This window comes from Marmota marmota, unplaced genomic scaffold (assembly GCF_001458135.2).
Source record: "Marmota marmota marmota unplaced genomic scaffold, marMar, whole genome shotgun sequence".
NCBI classification, from domain to species: domain Eukaryota; kingdom Metazoa; phylum Chordata; class Mammalia; order Rodentia; family Sciuridae; genus Marmota; species Marmota marmota.
The window spans coordinates 2,721,062-2,732,409 of record NW_026000207.1 but is presented as its reverse complement, the minus strand read 5'-3'; the positions used below and the strand labels follow the sequence as shown (position 1 = coordinate 2,732,409).

General features: G+C 58.4%; 2 protein-coding genes across 7 annotated transcripts in view; both read right to left on the bottom strand.

The window, feature by feature from the left end:
- Positions 1–168: 168 nt before the first annotated feature.
- Tmc4 (transmembrane channel like 4) lies at positions 169–9,303 on the bottom strand. Of its 2 annotated transcripts, XM_015505383.2 has the most exons (15): positions 9,042–9,303; positions 8,313–8,526; positions 7,891–8,036; positions 7,547–7,779; positions 7,288–7,409; positions 3,896–4,043; positions 3,279–3,446; positions 2,894–3,057; positions 2,579–2,705; positions 2,256–2,353; positions 1,818–2,001; positions 1,421–1,551; positions 1,175–1,330; positions 477–555; positions 169–380 (listed from the first exon to the last, which is right to left on the bottom strand). In XM_015505383.2, exons 1-15 carry the CDS (start codon positions 9,118–9,120, stop codon positions 282–284), a joined length of 2,148 nt encoding a protein of 715 aa, XP_015360869.1. In that variant the 5' UTR covers positions 9,121–9,303; the 3' UTR covers positions 169–281. The 2 variants fall into 2 exon arrangements, with proteins under 2 accessions (XP_015360869.1, XP_048647580.1); XM_048791623.1 differs by lacking the exon at positions 1,175–1,330.
- A 120-nt stretch (positions 9,304–9,423) lies between these two features.
- Mboat7 (membrane bound O-acyltransferase domain containing 7) overlaps positions 9,424–11,348 on the bottom strand; it is a 9,830-nt gene continuing 7,905 nt past the window's right edge. For all 5 annotated transcript variants that reach the window (XM_015505395.2, XM_015505396.2, XM_015505394.2 and 2 more), the window contains one exon: positions 9,424–10,436. In XM_015505395.2, coding sequence (XP_015360881.1) covers positions 10,049–10,436 — 388 coding nt within the window. In that variant the 3' untranslated portion in view covers positions 9,424–10,048. The remainder of the gene's footprint in view (positions 10,437–11,348) is intronic.

Here is an 11,348-nt window from a genome sequence, read left to right as displayed (position 1 = left end):
TTGTCGGGATTGTCAAGCGGCCCTGCCCCTGATGCTACCGGAAGCGGCCGCCGATTGGCTGCCATGCCGTCTAGCCCTACGCGCCGACACGCATGCCCATACACCCGATTGGCTAGTCCCGGGGCAAAGCCCTACCCCAGGCTTCAGGACTCTGGTTTGAAAGAGCGCTCAGGAGCCTCAATCCTGTTTATTAAAGTGATCAGAAGGTTCAATTAGACCGTCCGTACTTGGCAGCGGAAGCTCTGGAAATCTCGGGACAGGGCTGGGGAATGTCTGGGGCCTCACGGTGGGACGTCATCCCGAGACACGCTGGTCGAAGCCCCTTTGGCGGAGCTCATTGCCACTGTCCGCTGTGCCAGGAAGACTTTATTCTGCGCTTCCTGGGGTCAAAGAGGTGAAGATGAGACACACCTTCTCTCCCCCATGGCACTTTCCATGTCCCCGAGGAGCCCTTCCCAGGGACTGGCCTGGCTCACCGTCTTTATCTGGCGTTTGAGCTCAGAGATGAGGCGTCCATAAGAGTTAGCTAGGGCCACGGTATACGCCATCAGGATGCTAAGGGAGAAAGGAATGGAAACCTCTCCAGAAACTCTCTTAGATTATCTTCACCCTATGTCTCATTAAAAAACAGAGACTGGCACGCATGAGCCAGGCCCCAGGTTGAATCCCCAGCAACACAGAACAGCCACCACGGACACGCGTCCTGACCTATGTATTTAGGCAGGATGCAGTGGTGAACACCTGTAATTCCAGCTACTCGGGAGACACAAATAAAAAGGGCTGGGGATGGGGAGATGTAGCTTAGTTATAGAGCGCCCCTGTGTTCAATGCCAGTGCTGAAAAGAAGGGGCGGGGGAAGACTCCAAGACCCCCTCCTCCTTCAGATTCAGGAATTCAGTCTTCTAGACCCTCCTCTTTCTTAGGAGCAAGGACTCCAGGGTCCCACCCCTCCTCTCACGCCCAGGAGAGCAAGACCCTATTCTCCTCCTCTCAAGACCCAGGAATCTAGTACCGAGCCCCAACTCTTCCTCAGGACCAAGAAATCCAGGCCCCAACCCACCTCCCTCAGACTCAGGAATTCATACCCCTGTCCCTTCTTTCTAGGATATCTTGAGGACACAGGTAATGGGACCCCAGATCACATATTCAAACTTAGAAGTCTGTGTCCCCTCACCTGGAGATCAGCAGGAGAGGCACAGCAAAAGCCTGGGTCCCCAGAAAGAAGAGAAAATTCTGGGTGGTCTGAGGGAGGCTGTCAATGGATTCAGGGATCTGGGCCCAGATGGATGACTTCCCCCGGAATGGACCGCATGCCTTAGAAGGTGGGATCCTGGAGGCAGAGACAGGCTGGGCTCAATAGGACCAGACTCAGAACCCTGTGAGAGGGTAGAAGAAGGAGGCAGGAACCGCTCCCACTCACTGGAATATGCTGTAAAACACCGGGACAGCAGAGATGGCCAGACCCAAGAGAAGGACCAGAGGGAAAAAGAAATTCGCGGTGGAGGCCCGGAAGGTGCGGGAGGCTGGAGAGCAGGTGAAGAAGAGGGTGACCTGGCAAAGAAGGTTGGAAAAGGGGTTCTGAGACCCAAGAGTCGCTCACTTATCCTTTTTTCCTACCCTAGAGTCCTGCCCCCCACCCCAGGCTGTACCAAGGAACCTGAATTCTAATGGCTGGGACTTAGATGACGGGATGCCCTAGACCCCTTCTTCTGCCCTCCAGCGCTCTCTTCTCAGGACCTAGTAGTCAGAGCACCTGGCACCCTTGTCCAGCCTCCGGGGTGGTCCCAGTACTTGTTGGCTGGGTCCTTCTCACTCACCTTCTTCAGATAGAAGAGCAGCAGGAACTTGACCGTGTTGAGCAGGGGCAGTAAAGGGCAGAAAAAGCTCCCCACCCAGACCACCGTCTGGGCGTAGATAAGCCCCAGCACCTCGTAGGGCACCTCGAACTCCTGGGTCCCGGCGACTCGACCCAGCGCACCAGGACAGAAGCCACACACAAGCCTGCAGCGGGAGCGGGGCGAGGCGGTGAGAGACGTGCCGGCAGGTTTCCCCGCCTCCAAGGCCTCAGCCACCAATGGGAAAGGAGCGCGGGGCGGGGTCAGAGGGAAGGAACCCCCCGAGCACGAGGCGGCGGGGTCTAAGCACTAAGCCAGGGCTCCGGGTCCCCAGCGGCGGGGCGAGCCGGGGAGTACTGCGCCTTGAGGGCGGGGCCTGCTCCCGGAGAGGCGGAGCCAAGGCGAGGGGCGGGCTCTCACTTCCGAGGAAACTGGACGAGCAGCGTGACCGCCAGGCCGCTCAGGAAATCAAAGATGAGGAGTTTGTACATCTCCTGGCCCAGACGAGTCTCCCAGCACTGAAAAAGGAAAAAAAGCCGCGGCAGATAGCCAGGCTGTAGGGCGCTACCGGTGCATTCTCGGGGTCCTCCTTTTTCCCCAGCGTCCACCCCTATAGAGCAACCCAAGCTCCTCCCGCCTCCCAACCGGGACGTCAGGTCCCCTTCACCCACTCCTCCTTTCCTCCAGGGATCCATGATTTTAAGCTTCATATCGACCCGCTTTCTGCCCCGGGAGCTTCTCACCGGAAGTTCCTTGTAATTATAGCCACAGGTCTTGCAGTCCTCAGCCTCGGCGTCGCCCCCGCACGTGATCTGATTCCAGAGGGAGAAGAGCAGGACCAGCAGGGACGCCAGGCGCAGAAACACAGTCCTGCAAGGCAAAGGAGGAGGAGGATTTTCCCCATGTCACAGATGAAGAAACTGAGGCTCAGTGTGATCCGATTTTGAATCCAGAACCCCTGGATCCTACATCCGTGGGATTTCCCCGTCTCATTTGCAGAGCCAACAACCTGACCGCTGCCATTCCACCACCCCCAGCCCATCCCAGGAGGCTGGAACCTGAGCAGGATAATAACGATCTGGCGGCTCCGAGTGTAGCCCTCCAGTGGGGCGATCAGCTTGAACACAAAGGGCAGCACGAAGTTGACCACGGAGATGAAGATGGACGGAAGATAATTCACTACAAGCTTTAGCAGTGGGGTCTGCTGGACAAGGGACATCTCCTGGGAAGGAGGACAAACCAAGCAAAGAGCCATGCCTCAGGGCCTACCCCCAGCCTCTTCTTCCCTCAAGGGCCATTGAGTCCAGGGTCCAAACACCTCCTCCGCCCCTGTGCTCCTAAGATTCCAGGAATCCTAGACCTCGGTTCCCTCCCACAGCCCTCCATCCTTGGAAATGTAGGTTCCAGGACCCTGGGGCGCTCCTTCCCCAAGACCCTTGACACCTGTAGTTCCACGGTGTATCCTGTGGCCCAGAAGACACCGTAAAAGGCCGCCGCCAGGAGCGCCAACACCAGCAGGTTGAGCAGCGCGCGCACCAGCCACGCCTTGGCTTGCTGGCCCAGTGTCCGAGCTGCAGCCTGGCGTCGTACCACGGCTTCCTCCAGTTCCACCTGAGGCCAGGAGAGACGTTCCCCTGGGCCCCATCTCCTCAGTTCTGGGGGCCGCCCAGAGCCCCTCCTCGAGTTGAACGGATGCACTCCTCACCTACCAGCTAAGGGTCTCTTGTTGTCCCCGTTCCACCCACTCCTGACCCTACCTAGGACCATTCAGGCCCCCTCTCAAGACTCCCGCCCTGGACTTCCTGCCTGGAGCTCCAATCCTGCTTTACCTCGAGGCCGGTCCTGTTCTGCTGGGTACTTGCTTCTGCACTGCTCAGCCTCAGGCAACCCTGTTGTCGCACCATGCTCCTCAGCCCTGCCATACCCACGACCTCCCTCCTTAGAAGAATCTCCGACCCGCTTCTCTCCAAAAGCCCTATCACAGGGTTAGGCCCAGCGTCTTCTCGCTCGGTCCCTTTGGTCCTTAGGGAGTTGTGTCCCCTGCCCTACCTCAGGCGCACCTGCAACTCATACAGAATGATGCCCTGGCGCAGCCGCACATTCTCGTCCCCACGGAGGCCAAAGTCCCAGGCTGAGAACACCTGGTGGCTGTAGCTGGTCAGAGCCCCGGATTCAGCCAACAAGGTCTGCTTCAGTCCCGACACCGAGCTGAAGAGGGGAGACCCGCGAGACTGGGTGTGAGAACAGCCACGAGTGGGGGGTCCCAGGGCACCCCTCTAATGGGACAAATGGAACATGAACTCTAAGGTCTTTGGCCAACTCCGCCTGATGGAGAAAGACTCAAAGAGGCGGAACACACATAGTCCTTGGAACCAAAGGCCACGAGGTGCAGAGAAACGTGGGGTACAGACAACTAAAAGTGACACAGAAGGAGAGAGTGAGTCCCAGAGAGCAGAGGAAGGGACCTGGGAAGGAGACAGAGGCCCAGAGAGGGTAGAGGTAAAGACCACAAGAGACAGAGGGCACAGAGGCCCAGGGAGGGGACAGAGAACCAGAGAAAGGGACAGAAACCACACCCAACCCCACATCCACCTTCACCCCGCTGGCCTCAGCCTCACCTTTCCCATGCACAGCCAGGAAGGCTGCACCTCTGAGAACCCATTCTCAGGCTGTACCTCTGAGAAGCCATTCTCTGGGTGTATTTTTTTTTTAACCCGGGATTGAAACCAGGGGTGCCTAAACACGGAGCCACACCCACAGCCCTTTTTATATTTTGAGACAGTACTGCTAAATTGTTGAGGCTGGCATTGAACTTGTGATCCTCCTGCCTCAGTCTTCCAATTCACTGGAATTACAGGTGTGCACCACCAAACCCAGCTCATTTTGTTTTTCAGCTGGTTGGGACTTCCTTTTTTAGGCAAAAGAGATGCTGTTGGCTATTGAAAACCCATTATGTAACTTCTCCCCGCTCTTAAGATTCAGGCTGCTTCCTAGCATAACCAGCCAGGGTCCACAACTTCACCTACCTTTGAAACTCAAACCTCATCCATCTTCTTCCTCCTCCTCATACTGGCTTTTTATTTCCCGAGACAAACCCAAACATCTTTCCCACCACAGGGCCTTTGCACTGCAGTGTGCTTTGCCTGGAATGCTGGAGTCTTGGCTGTCCAGCTGGCTGGCTCCTTGTCTTTCCAGGGCCCATCTACAGGTTCCCCAGTCAGAGAAGCCTGTGCTGACAACTGCATCTAATGAGGGTCCCCTGCCATTCTCTATTACAGGGGTTAGCAGCCCCTGTGTCAAATCCCACTCAACACCTGTTTTTGTAAATATTGGAACAGCCACACCCAGTCATTTGCATGTCACCTATGGCTGCCCTCACAAACTATGATGGCCAAGATTAGTTGGGACTAGACTGCGTGACCCTCGAAGATGAAGATGCGTACTCGCTAACTTACAGAAGTCTGTTGGCTCCTGCTGTCACACCATGCAGCCTGTTTTTATACAGGGTCATTCCCCAACTCAAATTACTGATGTTTGCTCATTCCACATCTGTCCCACTCTTTATTTCCCCTCCCGGGCTGGGCTGTAAAGCATGCAAGGGATGGGGACCCTTGGGTGGCTCCCATGCCTGGCCACAGTGTCCAGCTTACAGGAGACACTCCATTTTTAAAAAAATGTTTATTCTTAAGTTTTAGGTGGACACAATATCTTTATTTTACATTTATGTGGTGCTAGGATCGACCCAGCGCCTTGTGCATGCCAGGTGCGCACTCCACCGCTGAGCACAACCCCAGCCCCTCCATTCTTTTTTTTTTTTTTTTTCCCCTCCATTCTTTTTAAGTCCTTGATTTCCTTCTTGAACACACTCCTTTCCTTGGGGGTCTCCCTGTCCTGCCTGAATGCCAGAGTCCCAAGTGTGTACTCTAGTCCCAACCCACATATCCAACTGCATGCCTAACACTGGGTCTGAAAGGCACCTGGTGCTTGGGATGTGGCTCGGGGGTGTCGCCTGGCATCCATGAGGCCCTGGGTCCCATTCCCCCCACAATATCAAAATAAAAGGCACCTCAAAAATCACTGGGTCCAAAGCTACAGCTCCTGTACGGCCCGTCTATCTCAACCTCTACCCTGCCGTGTGTGGGTCAACAGGGAGTCCTTCTGGACTTTGATTTCAACCACACCCCTAATACAGTCAATCAGGAACCCCTGTAAATACATCCAGCGTAACAAGATGAAAACCAGGCCACAGGGCGGTGTGAGCAGAAGGGCGTGGTTACAGGAGCACCCGCGCTCTCTCTCTCTTTCTTTCCTGGTGCTGGGGATTGAACCTGGAGGTTCTCTACCAAGAAGCTACATCCTCAGCCCTTTTCAGTTATTTTATTTTGAGACAGAATCTTTTGCTTAAGGCTTCACTAAATTGCTGAGGCTGGCCTCAAACTTGTGATCCTCCTACCTAAGCCTCCTGAGCTGCTGGGATTACAGGTGTGTGCCATCAGCCAGCTCCTGATCTCTTTCTTGATACCAGTGGAAACTCAAACCCTTTCCTTATGTACTTTTAAATACTTGTGGCATTTTTAAAGATTAAAACTAACTCCAAAACTGACCCCTTGTCACCACCCTGCTTCTCCCATCAGATGGTGGTCTGTGCCATCGCTTGTTACCTGGACTCTGGCAGTGACCTCCTAATGGACCTCCTCCCCTCACTCACTCCTCCTTCCCTCCCTCCCCTTCTCTCTCTCTGCCTCCTTCCCTCTCTTCCACAAGCCCACAGGGGGACACTTTCATTCCCTGACTCAGGTCGGGATGGCCTTCTGTCCGGGGACCTGCTGGGCTGGTGCCTGCCTTGCTCTGGCCCTGGGTCCGCCTGGAAGGTCTTCCCCCAGGTGTCTGCCTGGCTGAAACTCTCGCTTCCTCAACGTCATCCTCTCAATACTGTGTTCTCAACAATGCTTCCCTGACCCCCTGCAGTACAGCAGCCTGGCCCAGGCAGCACTGGGATGTCCCTCGCTCTGGCCCTGAGTAGCTTCCAGCAGCCTGTGCAAGTGACGCGCTCCTTACCTATCCCCCAAGTGCAACGTAAGTGCCACTGCGATGAGACTCTGTCTGTGTCTGTTTTCCTTAGTGATGTGTCCCAACATTTAGAACACTGCCTGGCACAGAGTATGAATGAGTGAAATCAGCCCTGTTTGTAGTCTATACAGCTCTATCCTCATCAGAAAGCACGAAATACACGTGCTTACTTAACCTCCTCCCTCCCCCTGGCCTCCAGCCTGCTGGGGAGAGGACCTGCCACCTCCTGTGTGTCCCTAGCCTATGTGCACAAGAAGCATCTTAAAACGGACTTCAACTCAGAAAGGAGCACAGAGCGAGAGCCAGGATATTTAAGGAGGGCATTGACCACCACCACTCACTCCCCTCCTGTCCAGGGTATCAGGATGTGGGCAGAACTGACCGGTGCAGGATGAGCAGGAGGCAGATGAGGCCCACGGCAAAGACAGAGCACAGGTAGGTCACGGCCAGGTACTTGCGGGGCGGGTAGAACCCGTAGAAGAGAGGAGACCATTCTAGGTAACCCTGTGAGGGGCAGATCGGGGTCAAGGTGGAGGCTGGGCCCAGGAAGTAGGTAGCCAGGCCTTTGGGGCAGGGCTATAGATACAAGTCACAGGAACACCAGTGCTCGAAGGTGGGACCTACGGAGCCCAGCCACCTACCTCTCCAGAGAGCAGGTTGAAAAGCTGCGTGGGAAAGGAGACCAGGCCCTGGGTGTGGGGGCTATAGGAGCCGCAGGGCGAGGAGGTACCAGGGCCGGGAGGGCCGGGGGGAGCCCCTTCCAACCAGGTGGGCAGCAGCGTCATGCAGGCCTCGAGCACAGAGGCCAGCACGTTGAGCAGCAGCAGGAAGCGCAACAGGGAGAAGTAGGACTCGGTGCCCCCGCCAAACTGGCCTGCAGGGGGGCAGGGGCTCAGTTCCTTCTGCTCAGCTCAGGCCCAGAGGCCCAGCCTCCCCCCTCAGACCTGGGGTGGGGACCCAGCCCTCCCCCTCAGGCCCCACCGACCCCCGATCCTCTTCAGGGTCCAGGCCCAGGGCTGTAGGCCGCGCAAGCCTTCCTTCATCTTCTCCTTGGACCCAGGGAGCAGCCGTGCCCAGTGGGCAGTCCTCGGTCCAGAGCCCAAGGCCACTTGTTCCCTGGCCTGGCTCTTTCTGGAAGGGAAACAGACAGAGACGAGAACCAAGGGCGAGTCAGCACAGACTGGGAACACCCACAGGTGCTGTGCTGTGCTGGCTCCCAGAAAACTCTGTGGCAAGGGGACAGAAGTGACCTGACCCACGCAGAGCAGGGGGACGGGAGGAGTCACGACGGGTGGCTCCTGAGGGACGCGTGTGCTTGTGTGGGAGCCACAGGGAAAGACAGGGGGCAGCTGCTGGGGGCAAGGAGCGGTCAGTGCCCGAGGAAGGGCTCAGGGAGAGCGGCTGTACCTGTGAGCCCTCCTGGCCTGCATGGGCCACGGCAACTCCCGGGACGGGCGAGGGTCCTGCGGCTCGCTTTGGCTGGCTTCTGCAGAGGCCTGCCTGCTCCTCTCTCCATCCTCATCCTCCTCTTCCAGTGTCCCCCAGGGCAGCATCCCAGGGCCACGGTACCGAAGGGTAGCAGCACTGGGGAGCTGGTGCAGCACAGCGGCCAAGGACTGGCCTGCGCAGGAGAGCAGAAGGCTGGGAGGACACAGGGGTCCAGGCCCAGCCTCCCCCCTCAGACCCAGGGTCCGGGCCCAGCCTCCTCCCTCAGACCCCAGGACACAGGCCCAGCCTCCTCCCTCAGACCCAGGGGTCCAGACCCAGCCTCCTCCCTCAGACCCAGGGGTCCAGGCCCAGCCTCCTCCCTCAGACCCAGGGTCCAGGCCCAGCCTCCTCTCTCAGACCCCAGGACACAGGCCCAGCCTCCTCCCTCAGACCCAGGGGTCCAGGCTTAACTTCCTTTTCCTTTACTTATGAGCTTGGAAACTTGTCCCCTCCTGAGGCACTGAGACTCTGGCCGTCCTCCCCCACGAGCCTGGGTCTCCTAACTCCTCCTCCTCATAACAAGGGATAGAATTCTCCAGTTCCCTTCTCCCCTCTTCTCTCTGCCCTGAAAACCAGGAAACCAGGGCCCCCACCTCCTGAGTCCCCCTGGCTTTGAGGCTGGTGGACCTGCACCCCCAGTTCTCCCACCTCCCCTGGCTTTCTGAGGGGCTGGCTGCTCCCCAGAGGAGCCCCAGGCGTCAGGGTCCCAGGTCCGGTTTTCCTCCATGGCGCCAAGCCTGCAGCGTTTCCGTCTCTACTGGCTCCCTGGGCGGGGACTGCCCAGGTAAGGGAGGGCCCTACGTCAGGGCCACACCTGACCACCAGGTGGCCAGGAGGGACAGGGTGCAGTTCTCAGGAACTCCCAAGGCGACTGCTGTAGGCTCTGCTGGGAAATGAAGACCCTGTGGCTTTTGGAGCCGGGCAGTCACCAGAGTTGCCCTGGGAGGTGGAGCAGTGGCACTTCCTGTTGGCACTAGGTGTCCTAAGTGTCCCCAGGGGTTTACTGCCCACAGATACTCTCACAAACAGATGCCTGTGCCACACTTTATTGGGAAAGATTTACACACTCTGACCTGTTGTAGGCCAAGGGATGACAACAGGGTGGCAGGTGGGCCGGGCCCTGAGGTGGCCGCTGCGTGAGCAGAGTCCCCAGCAGGCCACCTGTGCTTCAGTCCCCCACAGGAAATGGAAGGCTACATTCCTTTCCACCCTGAAGTACTGCTCTAAAGAGACACAGGAGGACTGAGACCCAGGAAGGGGCTTCCTCTCCCCAGAGGAAACTGGGGACTGACCCTGAAACTCCTGCCCCACACCCAGCGGGAATCTATCAAAGAAGCCACCTGGCCCCTGGCCCCGCCCTGTTTCTGGGGAAGCGCGGCTCTCTGAACACTTGCAGGCTGGAGCAGCAGCGAGGGCTGGAGACTGCCTCTGGACAGGGCCCTGACTTCAGAGTAGGGAGGAGGGGCCTGCTGCAGGCACAGGGAGCAGGGGAGCTCTGCTTCAGCGGGCGCAGGGTCATGGCTGGGAAAGAGGATCCTCTCCAGGCTCCTAGCCAACTGGGGGCTCTCCAGGGGGGGGAGGCGACGGCCTGGCCCACAGAGCTCCCAGGCCGAAGCCCAGGGGCTGGACACCACCACACTGGGGGTGCTGGCCGCTTACTCCTCCCGGAGCTTTTCTGGGGCAAGGCCAGAGGATTGGACTGCTGTCTTTCGCCGGCTCGGGCTGCCCCCACCCAGAGCTAGCCCCAGCCCTAGGCAGGCCAGGGCCACGAAGTGGACGCAGAAGTAGATGGAGGACCAGTACCGGAGCGTGTCGCCCGTGGAGAGGAGCACAAAGCCCATGCACATGTAGTCATAGGCGCGCATCTTCAGGAACCAGTGCACCCAGTCCCAGGCCTTCTGGCCCCTGGGACTGAGCCGCCACCTCAGGGCCGACTCCAAGCGACCCTCTGCGGCCAGGCACAGCGGGATGGTCAGGAAGCTCAGGTAGTAGCCAGGATGCAGGCCATGCCAGTAGGCGCTCAGCAGCATGGTCCAGGCGCTCCTGGGGAACAGGCTGGGAGTCAGGCCCCGGGAGCCACAGCCTCAGTCCCACAGGACCCAGGGGGCCAACCCCCACCCCCACCCTCAGATCCGTGGGTCCTGGTCCCCAGCTCCTGAAGGCAGAGGAGGCTATGGATTCTGTCTCCTTTGGGAATCCTGAAGCCCCACCTGCCCCATCCGCACCCAGTGACCCAGGCATGTGCTGCCCTTTACCGTCTTTGGCTCACAGCCTTCCTCCCTCAGGGCCAAGGAGTCCCATTCCTTGGCGGGGTGCTGCTCCCAGTGAGCAGGTCCCTGGCCTGGCTTCAGCACACCTGGGAACCTGTGATCCTTGCCCCACCCCACACCACAGGGACCTGGGCACGAGGCCCAGAAGGCACTGCCAGCGAGCCAAGGCCTCAGGTGGTGCTGGCGCACCTGAATGCCCGAGAGCTGCTGCCCAGCCCAGGAGACCCAGAGTCAGCCCCTGGACTGCCAGGGCCGTGTGTTCCCCTCTGACAGAACCTGCCTTCCTCAGGAAACCAGGAGTGTTTGGCTGTCCTCCATCTATATGTCCAACTCCCCCTTCCTCCAGGAGGCCAGGATCTCAGAAGCCTGTCCCTCCTCCCTCGGGACCCAGGAGTTTCCACTTCTGATCTGGGAACCCAGCTCACCCGCTCCTTTCCCTGAGGACCTAGAAGTGGAAGACTCCAGCCCCTTCTTGCTTTAGGGACTCAGGAGTGTAAACGCTGACCCATGAGGACTCAGACCTCCAGCCAGGATCCCCTCCTCCCTGGCAGACCCAGGGTTTGCCCGGCCGTGTGTGTAAGAAGACAGAGACAGAACCTGCCCAGTGTGCGGGGGGCAAGGTAAGTGTCCTGCCACTGAGCCATGACCCAGCCCTGGAGACCTGTGAACCCGGTGGTGGGGGGGG